The following is a 20,026-nucleotide window of genomic DNA, read 5'->3' as shown; positions in this document are numbered from 1 at the left end:
AGGCCACCGGGTGTCTACTGCTTTAAGCAGTAGAGAACCGGCTCTAATGCCTCCAATCTGCCCCCGGACCGATCGGAGGCATTAACCCCTCCGGTGACGCAGTCAAGTCATTTTGCCCGGGATCGCCAGCTCCTAGAGCATGCTCCAGGGCCGACGTCATGTTGCCATGACAGCCGGGAGCCTGTACAAGGCTCCCAGGCTTGTCTGCAAATTGTCTCTTTTGCAGGCTGGTCTATGCAGCCTGCAAAAGAGAGGATGATTTTTTGCAATGCATTAGCATTGTAATGCATTGCATTAGTGATCAGACCCCCTGGGGTTCAACACCCCTAGGGGGTCTAATAAATGCAAAAAAAAAAGTAAAAAAAAAAAAAAAAAAAATTATATATATATATATATATATATATATATATATATATATATATATATATATATATATAAAAAAAATATAAAAAGTATTAAAAGTTCAAATCACCCCCCTTTCCCTAGAACACATATAAAAGTAGTTAAAAACTGTGAAACATATACATGTTAGGTATCCCCACGTCCGAAATCGCCCGCTCTACAAATCTATAAAAATATTTTTCCTGTTCGGTAAACGCCGTAGCGGGAAAAATAGTCAAAAGTGCCAAACCGCCGTTTTTTCACTGTTTTGATTCTGATAAAAATTTGAATAAAAAGTGATCAAAGCAATAACATTTCCCAAAAATGGTAGAACTAAAAAGTACACCCGGCCCCGCAAAAAAAGACGCCCTATGCATCCCCGTACACTTACGTATAAAAAAGTTATATGGCTTTGGGAGCGGAGAAATAAAAAAAGGTTATGGGGTTTAGAAGGAGGGGAGTCAAAAACGAAAATCAAAAAATGCCATCGGCGGGAAGGGGTTAAAATCCTTAAAACAATGAACTATAATAATCAATCCTGTTAAAACTAATATTACTCTGTTTTCTGGTATACTCTTTGAAATTCAGTAGCGAGCTTGTCAGAACAGTTCAGAAACATGGAATTATAGCTACTTCACTTTACTGATATAATTACTATAGCTCCAAGTACCACTTGTCTCCCACTCTATGATATGCACATGCTCACAAAGAAAATACAGTAAATCCCTTGTAGATGACTGGGGGTGAGATCAGTGAGCTATCCGTGTTTCTCCCGAATAGCACACTGACCCATTCATTTCTATGGGCTCATGCACACGACCATGAATTCCACAGATCAGTCTGCAGGCTGTGAGTCCATGCTGCAAAATATAGAGCAGGTCCTATTCTGTTCAGTGTTTGTGGCACGGACTTGCCCATAGAATCCTATGGGAGACTAAACACTGTGTGTCATCAGTGTGCCGTCCATATTTGTGGACAAGCTAGGGACAACATTAGAGGTCTACTGTGGGGGGTTTTTGTGTGTGATCCACAAACTTGGATCACGCACTGATGACACACTGTCCTTTTTTGCAGACATAGGACACTAATGCTGAAGACACACAGTCCACAAAAAAGGAACACGCATTACTAGTTTGCAGAAAGCAAAATACACACGGTCTGCACCTAGGCTAACATTGCATAGTGGTTACATAGTTTATATGTGGTTCCTTCAGGCAACACATGCTGCCCACAACTAGTAGTCTGGTACACGGGGGCTGCAGCAACTGCTGATCTGTGTAGGGGCCAGGTGTCAGACTCAAACTAATCACATCAGTGTGAAAAAACTATTTGGGAATGGAGAACCCCTTCCAATTGACCCTGCGGTTCTCCTGAAAAGTATAAAACATTAGTAAGATATAGTTTTGATTTTTTTTTTTTTATGTAGATTGTTTGCCCCATATCAGATCACAATGTACATTTTTTTATTGTTTTTTTCCTATCAGTATGTCTTTGTATAATGGGAGGAAATCCACGCAAACACGGGGAGAACATGCAAACTCCTTGCAGATGTTGTTCCTGCCAGTATTCAAACCCAGGACTCCAGCGCTGCAAAGCTGCAGTGCTAACCACTGAGCCACAGTGTTGCCCCCTTTAGGAAGATATAGTTGGACTACCTGGAGTACTCGTTTTTTAGTCCTTCTTCCATAGAGCGTTCAATTTCTAGTCCCAATGGCAACCAACTTCACAGGCTGTACTTCAATAGAAACTCTACCTCCTTCAGATAGGCTAGTGTTGCTGGTGTCAGTACCATTGGCACTGACTAATCCAAGAGTATGGGGACTGTGTGAGACTATTGAAGCGTTGTGTACATAAGGTAGTCTGAGAAGCTGGCAGCCACCATGAGTATTAACAAACATTTTATAATATTATCAAGACTTCTACCCACTATAAAAAAAAACAAAAAACAATTCAGTGCTTAAAGAGGACCTTTCACCGCCCCAAGTCTGTGCAGTTTTCTGCACCATGTTACAGGCGCAGCTGCACAGACTCTGGGCACTGAATTATCTCTCTAGCCCCCCTCGTTGTGGAGCTCTGAGCCCTGTTATTCCTGGCACCTTGTATGTTACTTAAGCCGTTCAGTGTCAGAATGGTGTTTCTGACACTAAAGACAGCAGCTACGTCAGTCTGACACTGTCCAATTAGCAGTGGACAGTGTCCGAGCTGCTGCAGCAGCCTGATCTTGGGAGTTCTCATGAGATCACGCAGCCTTCTCTTCACAGGACTGCATAGAAGACCTGGAGAAGTGATCCAGGCAGAGTATTGAAGCAGATGAAGGAGAACTTCACTGACATTGCGATGATTTGGCGGCCCTGCAGACAGCAGCACTGTCTCCAGGGACGCCCCAAGTTATCTCTCCCTGACTCGAGTATAAGCCGAGGTGGACTTTTTCAGCACAAAAACTGTGCTGAAAAACTCGGCTTATACTCGAGTATATGTGGTAATCGTGCTGATATAATGAATAAAGGGAATATGTTATTTATTTGGTAGAATACACCGTGCAAAATTTTTAATGAGAAAAAAAACAAAACTAAAAACAAAGTCACACTTGCTCTTTCTTTCCATTCCAGCCAGAAAGAGATTAAAAATATTATCAATAAGCTATATCTTTCCCAAAATTATGCCATTGGAAAATGCAACAGATCCTGCATAAAGCAAGCAATTATATGGCTACATAAAAAAAAAATTAAAACCTTATGGCTTTTGGGATGAGACAGTGGTGAAGACGGTGAGGGTTATCTTTAAAGCAGCTTTGTATGTAAGGCTTGGGTCACACATGTGCCTGCAAACAGGACTTTCCTTTCTGGATTTTTCCAGAAACCGGACAGAAACCTTGCCGGTAACCGCTTTTTAAGCGGGTTAGCTTTCTGTTTTTCAGGTACCCCAAGTGGGGTGAGGTGCTGTGTCAGATACTGAGCAGTGAAGGGCCCCACCATTCTGCTGACTGGTTGTTGTGGGAGAGGAATCCTCATGGTTAAAACATAAAACTAAAAAGGATGAACTGTGAGGATTTGCTTCTTTCCCCTAATGCATGCTAAGCAGACACTTCTATGGGAATTGTACATGGGAACTTGGAGAATGAATTACCTGTCATTAACATAATCCATCCAATGCTCCGTTTCAGTATCGGAGGAGGTATTCTGGATCTTAAAAACAACAGAAAAGTTTTAATAACAATCCTTGTAAACCGGAAAATACCTGAAATGTACTGAAGAAACGTATTTTCATTCTGGAGAATATAACAAAGTAAAAAGAAGTCAGAAAAGTAGTCCTGTAGCAGCGGATGGACATCTGGTTGTTTAAGTACTTCATACATCAACTTGTAAGACTCCCATCCATAACCGTAGTCTAGTCCATTAACAACAGCTTGGCAGTAATTGACAAACAGGCATTTCTTTGTGTCTGAGCTGAAATTTGAGGGCTGTAAATGAAAATCGCCAACAAATTTGTAATAAAAACAATTAGTGTTAGTCTAATGTATTTTACTGCACTACGGGCAAATAAAATAAAGGACTTTTATAAAAGTCTAAGTCTCTGTGTGCACAGATGTCCAATAGTGCCCTGAACTGGAAGCATATACTCAGCAGCAGAGATTAGAAAAACTTTCTTCAAGGTAAGCTGACCTTACAGGACTGGATCTGAATAAATGGCTACTGCATGAAGATGTAAATAAGATGATGTGTATGGAGTCCAAAAGAATCTCATCACAAGCTATTTGGCAGGTAAAATGGGATATTTTTGCGCTCAATAAAATCCTTTTCTCGTTTTATTCACTGGGGGACACAGCACCATGGGATAGAGACCTATAGTGCTGTGTCCCCCAGTGAAATAAGCAAAAAAATTGCACTTCTGAACAGCGGCCATTACATGCGGACCCAATGTGGTGATACACATTACCTCAGCTTTTCAGAACTTGGTTGCCCTCGATCACAACCACGGTGCCACAGCAATTAGGCCATGATGGGTAGTCTATACTATTCTAGTCTTATATCTCAACTCTTTATTGATGCATTGATGTCATTGCACCAATGCAGGGAAATTGTGCAGCTGGTGACAAAACATACTCAGAAACTGCAGAAAATATGTGTACTTACCATCTAATTTATTATTATTATTACTGTTTATTAATTCCATGGTGCTTTACATTTGGGGGTTTACATACAATACACAAAATATACAGGTAGATATAATACTAACAGTGACCGACTGGCACAGTGGGCCCTGCCCGCGAGGGCTTACAATCTATGAGGGAAGGGGGGTAGGTACAGAAGGAGAGTGGGAGACTGTACAGATGGTGGTGCGGTGATAGTGTTATTGGAGGTTGTAGGCCTTCCTGAATAGGTGAGTCTTCAGGGCCTTCTTGAATGCTGTGATTGTGGGGGTCAGTCCTATGTGTCTTGGTAAGTTGTATAAAGGCATCCCAATTCCCCCTCCCCCCCTCCCCAGTGGCAGATGTTAGGGGTAAGAAGCATGCATCTACTGGATTATTACCCATGTCTGTTTCCTAGTTCTCAAGGATGCTGTGCCATTGCCAGAGGGGTCCGACAGCAGTCTCCACTCGGGCCGACTCAGACAGATGGCCACCATACCCACAAGAGAGGCTGTATGACCAGTTAGCCCTCAGTGTGGGTGTCAACTGTAGAAGGAGACTGGAAATCCCTTTAGTACAGAAAAGCTGTCTCCAGCTGTCAGTAAGATATCTCTATTATATTACATGCTGGGCAGGCAAGGATTTCATTTGTTGTTATAGTTTAATATTGTCTGCGTTCAATAAACCTGACAACATGTCAGCTTGCACTTAGTTTTGCTGTTGGCCTGATGTGAATGAAATCATTGTGGCATCTTTCAACTCTAGCAGAGCCAATTTTGAGTAAATGCCGTTCCTCATTATCGATTATTTGATATTTTATCAAGACTTCTTTCTATCATTTCTTTAGATAAAGCAACAAGCAAACCAATAAATCGATGTACACTAAGTAAATCAGCAAACAGCACACAGATGACATTCGCATGCCATCCAGTGCACCCATTCATTTCATGAGTCTTGATTTCGATTTGGGCTCACAGCCTCCTACATGGATCTATGATAATACATGGGTGTGTGTATTGGGCCATGTTTGCTAGCTGAAAACCTTGCATAGCACACTGACAACCCAAACAGTTGTGTGCACTGAGCCCCCTACAATGTGCACCAATACCAAACCACAATATATTGTGATGAAAACATCTCAAAACTTCAATGAAAAAGATAATCTTGCAAAATCTAGACATACAAAAGTATAGGAGGAAAAATATACAGGAAATGACTGAAATTCTGGCTTTTATATTATATTTCACATAAATACCGGCAGAGTTATTTCTGTGAATGCTCTGTATTCATAGCTAGAATAATGAACAGTGTGTCACATGGGGTTATAGCTCTTTTAGAATGTGGCCTTACTCTAGGAAATAGCTCTTAAGCTACTTAAAAGACAATAACTCAGAAAAACTCAAGAGAAAATGCCTTTTTTTCCCCTCTCAGCGGTAGTTTTAACCTTCGACACAGCCAAAATTGGATTCAGTTTTATTCCAAGTTTTAAGTCCTAAAAAAGACAACGGTAACGTAAACTGAGTGGACTACGGGCATCTCCACAGATTAAGTAGCAAGCCAAAAGCAGTAGTATAAACTCTACGACCTTATTCACATGCCTGTGCTTTAAAGGGGCTCTATCATTTGGAAAAGTCATTTTTAACTAATCACATAGTTGCACAGCCTTTAGAAAGGCTATTCCACACCTACCTTTTGTATGTAAATTGCCTCAGTGGTTTTTGAATGAGACCATTTTTATTCATATGCTAATTAGCCTTCTCTGTGCACCCCAGAAATCTTTTTGTGCACTGTCTCCTGTGTATACAGCACAGGCTGCTGCTGACTCCTCCTCCCTGCTCTCATACACAGCACACAACAGGGAGAGGAGAGATGGCTGACAACTTCCTGTACACGGAGAAGGCTAATTAGCATATGAATAAAAACAGACTTATTCAAAAACCACTGAGGCAATCTACATACTAAAGGTAGGTGTGGAATAGCCTTTCTAAAGCCTATGCAAGGATGTGACTAGTTAAAAATGAGTTTTTCCAATGATAGAGCCCCTTTATGTCCATTTACAGACTGTGAGTCCGTAAGACTCTATTTTGGTCCATTTTACTAATCAAGAATACCCTTTAAAGTCTGTTTGTTTTTCACTGACCAAACTCAACACAAAATACAGCAATTTGTTTTCTAAAAATGGTTTATCTGTTTTTCATCTATAGGAAAATTATATGAACCATAACGCATCCAGAAAATCAATAGCTTTGTGTGCTGTCAGTAGAAAACACTGACCGCACACAGAGGTGAAAAAAAAGCTTTAGATCCAGGGCTCAGCAACATTCTGCTCTCCAGCTGCTGTGACACTACAAGTCCCAACATGCTCCATTAACTTCCATGTGATTTCCAAGAACAGCAGAGGAAGTATGCATGCTGAGAGTTGTAGTTTTATAACAACTGGAGTGCCGTAGGTTGCCTACCCCTGCTTTAGAGCGTAGAAATCCTCTCTAGACATGTAAAAGAGATACGGAAAAAATGATCTGAGAAAACTACCACAACTTACCATTTGGATTAGTTCTTTAGCAAGCTGGGTCACAGATATTTCAAAATTGGTCCCAATATTGTAGATTTCTCCAACTTTCCCCATCTTTAGAATGGTCAATATTGCGTCCACCACATCTGAGGCATATAGAAAACTCCGGGTTTGTCTCCCAGAACCATGTATACAACTTTACAAAACAAAAAACAGAGCAAAAATAATAGATAACTACTTTCAGTGTTTAGAAATTTGCAATAAATAATGCATGATAAATGAAAATATCAACAACGGGGGAGCAGCAAGCGATCTTGAGCTGAAAAGCGGACTGCTCATTCCTTCACTTTCAGTTATAAGTGAGGTGTATACTTATCTGGCCATACACACTAGATACATGTTGAACACAAGGCTCGATGTCTGCAGGACCAAGCTTTCCATCTATTGAGTATGTTGGCCTCCCCGACTCATACCTCGATGTGGTCAGAAGGAAAGAAGGGTCAGACATTTCAGTTTGGAACATGCTTTTTGTTCTCAGGGAGATAAGCTGCTGCCTAAGAGGAACATGTGCATGGGTATGAGGAGGATTGGGAGTGATAGCTATTCGCTGAATGCGCAGAAGTCTGGTGTATGCTCAGCCTATATAGTTAATACCACCGTTGCAAGCCCCTGCTACAGCTTTTGTGTTATTTGCATTTGGGTTCATGACTGTAACAACGATACTGTCAAATAAGCATTTACTAGACTAACTCACCATTTTCTGTTGTGCTGCAATAAAGAAATAAACTTGGGGATAACCTGAAAGGAAAGAAACTAATTATTATTATGATTTACAAAAGAAAAATAAAAAAAAATTACACGCTGTAACTGTAGAGCTACAATAGGGTAAAAGCTAAGCAAATGAATGGGGGTGTGTAGGGGGGGAGGGTCAAAGATATAGACTACAGATGACAATACACATACACAGTAGAAAAGAAGCTGAGAAATATAAGCCATCAATTAGATGTTTATTAGCCTACTGAGTACTTAAACACACAGAGGTGTAATTTTAGTGGGTTATTTCAGGACCCGTGTAGATTTACGCAGTAATGGTGCACGTAAACCAGCAAAGTGCAATTAAGATCACATAATGGCTTTCTTTCATACTGTTTTACTAAAGTAATAACATGGTGTGCAGGCAATAAAACCAGAATTACAGAACAGGAAAAAACAGATGTTAACCACGCTTTCTGCAATTAATGCTTCTACAATGTCATTTAATGCAGCATTTACAATCACGCTGGAGCAGAAAACACTTCAAACCTTCTGAATGAATCACTATTAGGAACAAGATGGATGAAGACTACAGGAAAGTTCTATAGCTCTCCAGGAAACTAAGAAACTAAAAGCAAATTTTCCACTGTGAGGACCCCCTGAACGAAAAAATTACAAGTCTTTGTTTCTTCTGTGCCTACAGCACAAATGAATTTGGATAAAGGGGGTCACCACACTTGGATTCACAATGAAGAACTTCAGTGATAAATAAATTGCAAAAAAGAAAAATAAATTAGGATAAAGTGAAGTTCTATTCTGGGTAGGTCAAGAGTATGAAGTTAATGGGAACTGCAGCAAGACTCAATTTAAGGGCATAAGGTTGTTATTCCTTTCCCCACATAGTAAGGGCTCGTTCACATGGGGGAAGAGGGAGCAGATTTTGACGGCAAATCCACCTCAAAATCTGCCCCCTATGCAGACCGCTAGCCTACTTTTTTACGTGAGCGGTTTGTTCCCATTCATGGAAAAAAAAGCGAGCTGCCCTTTCTTCAGGCCGATTCAGCTGCGGCGTCTGCCTTGCAATAGCACCCTCCGGACTAGGCCCATTCATTTGGGCCTACTCCGGAGCAGGAAGCCGCGACTGTCGGACTGATGCAGCTTCCTGTGTCAAAATCAGGACCAAAATACGCAGTCCCTAGCCCCGTGTGACCGGCGCCTTAGTACAAAGCAGCACTGCTCAGTGCAATTCAGTCATTCTATGGATGAACATGGGACCTTGCCACAACATCTAAAAGTATGACGGAATGCCCACATGACGAAAATGTTTCCTCAATCTGCCACTGTTTTCGATGGAAAGCAGAGATCAAAGTAGGACACTGAAAAATTAAGCATCCTGCTTGACCTTTCCACAGATTCCACGGCTGATTCAGCCACAGAACCCACGGAGAGAAAACTTCCCGCATTAGGAATTCACCTGAACCACATCAGCAGTGAAAGCAGCAATGGAAAGCCGGAGGGGCAGAAAGTAGAGGAATTTGAGGAGCAAATTTCTGCTGTGTGAACAGGAAATATGTAATGAAATTAGATAGATACTAACTTTTCAACAAACTTTACATAAATAAATAAATAGTGTCGGTAACTATAATAAACTCTAATATATTGAAGGAAAATGCATATTCACATGTAATCTGGCTGTTTCCCTCCTTCCTAAATAGACACTCCCACTGAAATATGTTATGAAACCGTCACGCTAAAGACACATGCACAGACCGAAAAGCAGAAAGATTACGATAGAGAGAGAGAGAGCGCGTGTGTTTGCGAGAAATTGCACAGAGAGAGCGAGCGTGAATGAAAGAGGCAAGGCTCCTCAGCACCTCCTGATCTCTTAACCTGCGCCAAGAGCACTACTGTGACGTTTGTGCACCTAAAGTAGAAGATCACAGTGGGAGACAATGAACTATGCCCCTGCAGGGGAGACATTAAACTGTGTGGGGCCACTGCTAGGGTCATTTAACAATAATTTATTTATTTTGCTTACTTATATCATCATCATATTCTGCAGTGCTTTACAGAGATATTGTCAACACTGTCCCATATAGGGCTCACAATCTACATTCCATATCAGTCAGTCTTTGGGAGTGTGGGAGGAAACTGGAGTACCCGGAGGAAACCCACACAAACACGGGGAGAACATACAAACTCCTTGCAGATGTCATGCTTAGGGCTCGTTCACATCTGCTCCCAGGTGTCCGTTCTGCAGGTTTCAGTTTCCTGCATAAAACAGAGCAGGAGACGGAAACCTGCAGGATTCTCTCTCACCCATTCATTTGAATGGGTGAGAAAGCTGTCCGGCTGTGAGCGGCGGTGAGCGTTTTATGCTCTCCTCCGCGAAACCGTTTTTTTTTTTTAAATCCGGACACAGAGTCGGACATGCAGTACTCTGTGTCCGTATTTAAAAAAACGGTTTTGCGGCGGAGAGCATAAAACGCTCACTGCCATTCACGGCCGGACCCGGTCTGTGGTTTCCGTCTTCTTGTATGCAGAAGACGGAAACCACAGAACGGAGACCAGAACGCAGGTGTGAACCTAGCGTTAGTGGGACAACATTTGTATTATACAGAATTTGAAAGGAATACCGACCATGAACTTAAATTTTTTTTCTATGGGTGGCCCATGTGCTCAGCTGAGTTTTAGACTGTTGGTATATGCAGTGCAATTTATGCCCTTTCCTGCTTGTTTTCTACAATGTATTAAGTGTAGATATAGCTTGAAATCCAGATGTTCAGATTGCAAACGATTGCTTAGAATGGACAGAATCCTAACTGCTGGAACAAATTTTAGGACTGTATTAGCTTTGTAAAGTCAACTCTTAGCAGAGCAACAATTTTACAAAAAGCTTCCAAAAATGTATAATGTATTGACACTTACTTTTTCTGGATACTGATGTGGTCCATACACATTACTACTTCTGGTGATAATAACTGGAAACTGCAGAGGAACAGAATAAAAATAGATTTGGAGTCAATTATCAATGTTAATATAATGGCACATTACCGTGAATATCTACAACACAAACATGGTCAGTCACAAAAATATTAGAATTCACAACACGATATAAACAATAATTGAACCCAGCAAAGTGACAACAAGTTGTCAGGATTAGACTATCCAATTTCTGTCTCTCTGATGTGTATCACTTGAGATGTTAGTAATATACACTAGCCTAATGTGGTGTAGCAGTCACACCGCCATCTTCTGCTTAGGGTACACTGCAGGCTGCCAATCAAGATAAGGCTTGCACATGTTACCGAAAAAATGGCCAAACATCTTAGTGAAGTCTCATGGTGCATCATTTACTATCTCATTTTCTCAATGTTAATGTCAAATTACTATGTGAGCCCCTTAGTTGTGTAAATTCAGAATGTAAGTGTGGACTATAATAGAAAATAAAGGAAGCCCTTACACTATGCAGAAAGTTAACACAAAAACTGCATATGTGGCTTCATTTTTGGTTGTAGAAAAACATTTTATTTTGTAACCCCCTAGATGAAAACTCCATTCGCCCAAAAAGCAAACCTCCACCTCTGTAGCCATCTGAATTAGAGTATAGTCACACGTCTTTTTTGCAAGCGGATATTGACACAGAATCGGCCTCAAAATCGCCTCACAAAACTCAGTGTGAACATACCCTTAGTGGGGAATTGCAGCATTATCAATTGTCAAATTGTTATTTTACAAGTGGAAGATAACGGAGCAGAAATGAGGCATCTTGCCACAATACTTCAATCAGTAATATATGGAAAGATGGAGTCACAGGACATTGTGATAGCCCCTCTGCTCTCTCTCCATTCATAAATTACAAGTGCCTTTTCTATTACTTTAATGGCAGGGAATCCGATTAATCAATATAGCCCGATTATTACCTGGTTATATGGCTATAACTTACATGTTCTGATTAGGTTTCAAAAGGATTAAATGACTAGATGATTTTGCTGGAAAACAGCTGTTTCCACCACAAAACCACGTGGTCATTAACAAGCAGATCGTCGCACAGTTCTGTGGGTGAAGCAGCTGTCTTCCAGCAAAATGGTGTCGCTACTTAATCATTTAACAAGCCATTCTGAGCTGCCCCAGAACCACTTGGCGTAGCCTTAACCTACAGAAGTCCATAGGAAGCCTATCCATCAGATCATACAGCATGTAGTATCAAACTGGAAGAGGGACAGAACTCAAAATTAATTTTTTCCTAAAATTTGTGTGTTAGGGAAAAAAAAAAGAAGCTGTTTAACATAGAGCTACAGTAATGTTTCAGGCACAATTAAAGGGGTGGTCTTTGATGAGGCAAAACCTTTTATAGAGGAAACAGCAGCCACTAGGATGACTACATGTTCATGTAATAGAATGAAGGCAATCCTATAAAGTGGCTATCGATTATGGCTCAGAGAATCCAGAGTGGTGGTCCACTTATTCTGATGTTCATATATCCGAATAGGACATAGACAGGAATTGGCTTCACAAGACAAGCTCTCTAAACTCTTCTTCAGGTAGCTGACCTCACAGGTAGACAAAAAAAAAACACATAGAGAAGCTAAGGGGTACTTTAAAAATATGTTGCTGTAATAAGTTAATAGGCATACACTTCCCTTCATAACATGTACATGGTGCTGACAACTTTTTATTATCTAAACTCTTTAAAAAAAATGCAACTGATAAAACTGAGCAATCCCCACAAGGAGTAAAATTACCACAGATGCTGTGCAAAGGCGAAAAAAAACAAGAAAAAAAGAAAAATGGCATTAGTATTTATGCCGCCACTCTGGACAGATTACAGGCTGTAGTTTCACAGGATAAACAATTTCAGCGTGAAAGAAATGAATGACAGCTGGTGCATTGCAGAGCAGGTGGGACACTTTGGTCCACATCCTAAATACATCCAGCAGTATAAATAATCATTTCACACTCCACAACATATGGCTGTGCAATGCTTCATTTACACACATACCCCGCTGAATAGAGCTAAGACTCCCAGTGCTAATATATCCTTGGCTCTTCCCTTGCCTCCTTACCTTGTATCTTTCCCAGAAAGACAGTACAAAGCTTTCTGCAGCTGCTTTGGACGACGCATATGGATTTGTTGGCCGTTTTGGTGAGGTTTCATCGAACTCCTAATGAAATATGAATTTTTAAAGATGGCAACGAAGTGGAATAACGTTCACAATACTGGCAAAATATTCTGTAATAAAAAGATTCATCTACATAATTCTGTACTGGGAATAGCACAATCCAAATTTTCAGAATCGCTGTTTACACCAATGTGACCTCAAACCATCAGAATATGTAGATAAAATGAGGCATCATTAAGTAAAAGTACAGATTTACAAGTCCATTGCTCCCAATGGGAAATGGAGGCAGGGCTTCTGGCTAGAAATATGCTTTAACACTGTGCAGGGCTTATAAAAACTGACTAAATACCCCTGGACAAGCAGAAGTCCAAAACTAAAATATCATGTATATCAGTGCACATATGAGCAACTATTGTCAGCTAATAGTTTTACCTATTCACATTGAATAAGATATTGAACTTGACCTCTGAACTATACTCATTTAAAGGGGTTGTTTGCTTTTGGCAATTCATTTTTGTTAAAAGCGTCGACTGACAATAGGGTGCCCATGGTCAGTTGCAGTTTGAGAGAGATCTGGCAAAAAGTGTTCAATCCCCCTGAAGTATCACCAGATAGGAGAAGAAACATTACACAACTGCCACAGAAATAAGTGGGGTGTCTAATACATGTCGGGGGAAAGGGCAGCTCTTAAAGGGTTACTATTGTTTCAATATTTATCTAAAAGAAAAGCGTTTTTAAAATACATTTCCTGCACATTTTTTTTGTATGTTAATTTACATCCAGGGGAGCCATTCCTTGTTCTGCTTGTCTGCATATATAGCTATAAAGAGAGTTTTACTTCTGATCTAATATTTTTTTAGCTGTCATGACTATTGATGTTCTGTTAGTAATATGCATATTGCTACCAGGCCTGCTCTCATCTTACTGGCACATCCCTGATGTGCTAGAGAGACTCACCATGAAGAGATAGAGGAGAGCGGTGCTGTGGACAGTCTTACTAATAAGAAGTCACACTCAGGGACATATCAATGTATGTACACAGGTGGGAAGAGGAGAAAGAAGCAGGGTATCCGTATTCAGCAAGCACAGCACATGCAGAACACCAGCTCAACTTAGAGATGCTCAAAGATAGCGTTGTTAAAGAGAGACTTCAGATTCAGCTTTTGTTTTTTTGTTTTTTTTTAAATAAGAACAAAAATTACAAATAAAATAGAAAATATTCCCCTACCCAAAAGATGTAATGACACTTACACAGTCAGTGAAAGCTCTGCAGTGTACGTCAAATCACAGGATGGCTGGTTTGGGAAATAGCCTGTTTTTCTGGTTGGATATTTCCCCTGAAATATTACTTGTTTTTCTAAATTCTGTTGAATTCAAAGAAGCTCTCCCACAAAAATCTTTATTCTATTACCCAAAGGTGCATAATCTAAATTGTAGTGAAAGCATTTGTCTTACTGGTGGCTGAATTTGTGAGTTATCCATTAATCCATTCCTGTCTGGTCCTCAGCTCAGAAGAGTCATGTGATAAGCAATAAAACTCTCCAATTGAAATAGCGCATTATTTGTGGACAGGGATTCATTTTCTCTAATCATTCATATGGAAGCCTCAACGCAAGTCTCAGGAATGAACAGAAAAAGTGACTCCCTGTTCCTACAGTTATGTCAATTGGGGTCAAGAGTGTTAGTCACATGATACAGATGAGAAACAGAAGGGGGGGGGGGGGGAATAACTCATAAAAACAGCCACCAATAAGATTTCCCAACCAGTCTTCTGAACTGTTCCCTCATCTACAAAATATATTTTTGCAAGGGTGATTGTCTTCCCCACCAAAGGCAGGAATATCAATGTATACAGCAGGAGAGAAGCTTCGAAATTCTATTAGCTTACCTTTTACAAAATCTAAAGCTGGTCTGCAAAGTAACCCAATTTGTATGATTTATGGCCTATTTCATTGCTTGTACAAATATGAACACAGAGCAAAATGGACACTAAAATATGGAGAACTACGTAACTATATGGTGAATTACAATTAAGAAATAGAAAGAACAGCTACCTCATCGAGGCTTCCACCGTACACTTCATCTGTACTTATGTAGACAAACTTTTTCACTCTGGCTTCATAAGCAGCATTAAGAAGAACGTGTGTCCCACATATGTTCACATAAGCAAACTTAAAGGAATCCAAAAAAGATAGGTCTGTGAAGAAAAAAAAAAATCCAGTGTTAGTAACAGAGTCAGGCTATGGCAGCAAATACATTTCCAGTGCTAAATGGTTATTCAGACCAACCTAAATTAACATATAGCACAGGCAATATACAGTAATTTGCTCAACTTCTCATACTGTAAGTGGAACCAAGGCAACTACGGCTTAACAGTATCTGAAAGGGCACTAAAAGCTAACCGTTCTGCACAACTTTTATTCTACGGCCTGTTGCAAGCAAAACTACACATATGATAGGCGTGCAAGTAAATCATAAACAATATGAGCAATGTAGGACACCTAAGGCTGGTCTTACATGACTGTATTGGTTTTACGGTCCACAAGTTGCTGATCAGCAACACTACTATTTAACCGCAAATAGACATTTCGCAGACGTCCTTGTCCTGCCGCACGCATTCATAGAGTTCTATGGGCGAGTCCGTGCAGTGCCGTGAATTCATGGCATTTGCAGACCTGCTGTATTCAGTGTGGACCTCGGTCATTCTGAATATAATGTGTCCGCAAATGAAAACCCGCAATTGCGGACTTAAATTACAGTCGTGTAAGACCAGCCTTAGCCTACTTTCAACAATGGATTGTGTCACATGTGGAAACAGTTGCCCCAGGAAGGCATATCCTGTCCATAAGACCTGTTAGGGTATATAGTCATCATTGAGATGTCTTTGCTTAGGACACAGTTCTGTGAGCCAGAATGGAGAGTGTACTGTATGAGCGGGTCCCATGCTGGTGACATGAGCCATCCTTGTATTACAGTGATGGCCATTCATTTCAATGGCTGCTGTGTGATACTACATTTCCCCTGCAGCCTGGCTGGCTGTGGCTTCCCCCAGAACAATTAGCTGTTTGATAGGCAAGCTGGGAACTAGAACTGTGGCCACCTTCTGGAAATGGGCTGCCTGCGATGACACAGCAAAACGGTCTTTGTTTACAGCAATGACATAACATGACCACTGCAGCGCATCACTGGCCTCCATGTTGTACCGCCGAGGGTAGCAATTGGCTATAGTGGTGATATCACAAGTTTATTCTCCATTAACAGAAATATAATAAACAAAACAAAAAGAAACACATGACACATTCCTGTTAACTTGGTAACATGTTTCTGTAATATAATTCAGAGCAATAGTAGTGTAAATATGCTCACCTACGTGGGTCTGTGCAGCGAAATGTAACACCACATCTATATTTTCGGTTTCAAAGAGTTGTTTGATAAAATTCGAGTCACAGATATCCCCCTGAGGTACAAGGACGAATGTTAGTCTCCACAAAGAACAGAGATGCAAGCATACAGCAATATATCAGACTATGACTTACTGTACGTACATGACTGAACTACTGACAGCACTGAGAAATACACATTGATCTCACAGCTCATTCCTGATGAATGAGAGATTCCTTGTGGTAGATTAATTTGTTTTCTGGGTACAGCATAGGCAATAAATCAGTCAGCTTTACACATACTGCCGCTGTTACATAGCTACACAGTATTTGTTATGTATTTATTATGCTTACTTGTATAGCGCCATCATATTCCGTAACGCTTTACAGACATTGACAGTCACTGTCCCATATAGGGCTCACAATATAAATTCCCTATCATTATGTCTTTGGAGTGTGGGAGGAAACCCGGAGTACCCAGAGGAAACCCATGCAAACACGGGGAGAACATACAAACTCCTTGCAGATGTTGTCCTTGGCGGGATTTGAACTCAGGACTCCAGCGCTACAAGTCTGCAGTGCTAACCACTGAGCCACAGTAAAGTTACATAGTATGGGTCAAAAAAAAAAAAAAAAAAGTTGAACTACAGGAAGGGAAAGGACATGGCTGCAGATAAGGGGAAAAGTAAGCAAAAATATATACTTTCTTTACAAGAAAGAAACAGATATACAGATGTAGTAGAGTTAACTCAAAGTTCTGCAATTGGTTAAACCGCTGCAGTGTGCATCTTATTTAGACAAAAAAAAAATCTATGAAGAGTCACTGTAAAATGTTTTATCAATGACTTTTTTTTGGCTTTTGTTGTCGAGTGAGATTTTATCACAGAGCAACAATTTAAACAACTGCAAAAATTTGGGTTAACTCTGCTACATCTGTACATCCTACTGCAAGTGTCCAAGTACCACCTACTTAGTTCTTGAGAAATGCTGCAAGGCTACAAATTGCAACCAATTTCAAGATGCAACTGAAACACTAGGGCACAGTGATGAACTTTTTGACTGCAGGTATGTACAGGTTTTTGTTTCACTTATGAAAACCACTGAATTTTGTGATAAAATCATATGACTGCTGACCCTATAAATCAGAGGTTCCCAACCGCCAGGCCGCAGCACAGTACCAGTACTTGATCACCTGGTACTGGACCGCAGGTTCCCTTAAGCGACTTCCAACCCATGCTCTGGAATGTCCAATTATTGTCCTTACAGAGCAGTGATAGGGTGAGCGGGACCTCCTCTTGTACACAGCCTGTGCAAATCTTCTATATTCTTCCCAGCACTACCATAGAATAGGGGTGAAAGTTCAAGAAGGAAAGTAGAAAATGCACACAGGCTGTGGACATGATGGGCCTGCCCACCACAACTACTGTTCTGTAAGTACAATATAACTATAGAGCAACAGAACATTAAATAGTATATGGGGGAGGGGTTATTAGCTAAATATTACAGTAATAGTGCCCTCCACAGTTAATAATGGCATTACTTATGGTGTGCTATTACCTATGGGGTGACCTTGCAAACCAAATCCCGCCCCCAACCAGCGCATATCCCCCCATATACATACAATATAAATGACATATGATCCAATTATACGATATAAGATATCATGGACACAGCATACCTGTAAGAACTTGTAATTCGGTTTACTTGAAATAGCATCAAGGTTTCTCAAGCTGGCACAATAATCAAGCTGAAAAGAAGAAAGCATAGAAAACATTAGTAATGCTAAATACTTTATTTATCAAAATATTAGAACTTAAATAAATGTTTCAACCTTGGCGTAAAAGCAACAAAATTTTAGCAATTTGGGGAATTTTTAGTCCATCTAGTTTAAGACCTAAATTTTCTGATTGGAAACGGGGCCACAGCTCTAATGTGTTAAAGGGGCTCTATCATTGGGAAAAGTCATTTTTAACTAAGCACATGCATGCATAGCCTTGAGAAAGGCTATTCCACTCCTACATTTAGTATGTAAATTGCCTCAGTGGTTTCTGAATAAGTCAGTTTTTACTCATATGTTAATTAGACTGGGTGCATGATGCATCGTGCACCCCCTTTGCTATTGTTTCCTATGGGTGTATACAGCACCGACTGCTGCTGCTGCTGAGGACTCAGCTTCCTGTTTGCACACACACATAGGAGAGCATAGCAGGGACGAGTGCTGCTGGGAACTTCCTGTACTGGCTGGAGGTGCATTAGCATATGAATAAAAACGGACTTATTGAAAAACCACTGAGGCAATTTACATACTATTTGTAGGTGTGGAATAGCCTTTCTAAAGACTATGCAAGGATGTGATAAGTTAAAAATGACTTTTCCCAGTGATAGAGCCCCTTTAATTTTGTCAAGGAAAATTCTGTCCAAAAGAAGACCAATCCACCCACTCCCACAATTACAAATGGACATCCCCTAGTGGACATCCCCCCCCTTTATATGTCGGATTGTATCTCCATATTTACTTTGAATTGTTGTTGTGTTGCTGTTGTTTTGTCTATTGTTTGATTTTATGTACAGAAAAATTTGTTAATAAAAATTATCTGATTTAAAAAAGAAATTACCTGCAGGGGGATGAAACACACTACATGCAACCATCCTAAGAAAAGTACATCAAGTACTAATGTGTATCTGGAAACTGCCATTAAAACATGATCTTAACCACTTCAGTAGCGGGCCAATTTGTGGTCCAGGACCAGACACATTTTAGGTTTATTATGTATGTGCGGTTTTGAGGTCTGTAAAATTTTTCTCGTATGTCTTAGTCAACTAATTTTTGCATCTTTTTTCGGGGACACATAGGGCTTTATTTTTATTTTCAAATGTGTTTTAATTTTTTTTATATCCAGGAAAATATAAACAAAATAGGAGGGAAATTGTGTCTGGTTTTCAATTTATAATTTTTTTTTTAATTTAATAACACAAAGTGTCACTGAAAAACTTGATAATAGTTTTTCCTCTCCGTTACAGTAATATTTATTTTGTATGGTGTCGTCGGGGGTGGGGCTATAACCTTTAATAACGGCGTTTTATTAGCGTATTATTTATTTTTTATTATTATTTTATTTACATTTTTTTAAAACTTTTTTATTACCGTATTTTACGGACTATAAGGCGCACTGGACTATAAGGCGCATTGCCCATGAGCGCCTTATAGTCCGTCTCGGTTCATATATAAGGCGCACCGGACTATAAGGCGCAGTCCGGTGCGCATTATATGTTATTGAAAGCGGCGGCAGGCAGACTTTGCCAGCGGCCGCTTAACCCCCCGCGTGCCAGCCGCTTCTATTGGAAGCGCTCGGCAGGTGAGGAGGGGCTCTATCAGCAAAATCATGCTGATAGAGCCCAACCGTAAGAGTTATATCAAACTACCCCCCCGTTTTAACATAAAACCCTGAAACAGAATGTGAAACTTACCGAACGGTGCAGGGTGGGCGGGCATTCAGGCCTCCTCTTCCTCCGATGTTCAGTCCTCCTCCTCCGGCGCTCGCGAACTGATAATGGCCTGGGCGCATGCGCAAGCCGTAGTAGAAGCATTATGATATTGCGCATGCGCCCAGGCCATTATCAGTTAGCGAGCGCCGGAGGAAGTGGTCAGGACATCGGAGGAAGAGGAGGCCTGAATGCCCGCCCGCCCACCCTGCACCACTCGGTAAGTTTCACGTTCTGTTTCAGGGTTCTGTTTCACGCCGGCGTG

General features: G+C 40.6%; 1 protein-coding gene across 2 annotated transcripts in view; it reads right to left on the bottom strand.

Moving 5' to 3' along the window:
* TGDS (TDP-glucose 4,6-dehydratase) overlaps positions 1-20,026 on the bottom strand; it is a 29,466-nt gene that overhangs the window by 4,823 nt on the left and 4,617 nt on the right. For both annotated transcript variants that reach the window (XM_075265361.1, XM_075265360.1), the window contains exons 3-10: positions 17,957-18,025; positions 16,265-16,355; positions 14,953-15,095; positions 12,842-12,940; positions 10,704-10,763; positions 7,777-7,820; positions 7,053-7,218; positions 3,508-3,566 (exon numbers count right to left, since the gene is read on the bottom strand). In XM_075265361.1, coding sequence (XP_075121462.1) covers positions 3,508-3,566; positions 7,053-7,218; positions 7,777-7,820; positions 10,704-10,763; positions 12,842-12,940; positions 14,953-15,095; positions 16,265-16,355; positions 17,957-18,025 — 731 coding nt within the window. The remainder of the gene's footprint in view (positions 1-3,507; positions 3,567-7,052; positions 7,219-7,776; positions 7,821-10,703; positions 10,764-12,841; positions 12,941-14,952; positions 15,096-16,264; positions 16,356-17,956; positions 18,026-20,026) is intronic.

This window comes from Leptodactylus fuscus, chromosome 2 (assembly GCF_031893055.1).
Source record: "Leptodactylus fuscus isolate aLepFus1 chromosome 2, aLepFus1.hap2, whole genome shotgun sequence".
Lineage (NCBI taxonomy): Eukaryota > Metazoa > Chordata > Amphibia > Anura > Leptodactylidae > Leptodactylus > Leptodactylus fuscus.
This window is presented reverse-complemented; position numbering and strand designations above follow the sequence as displayed.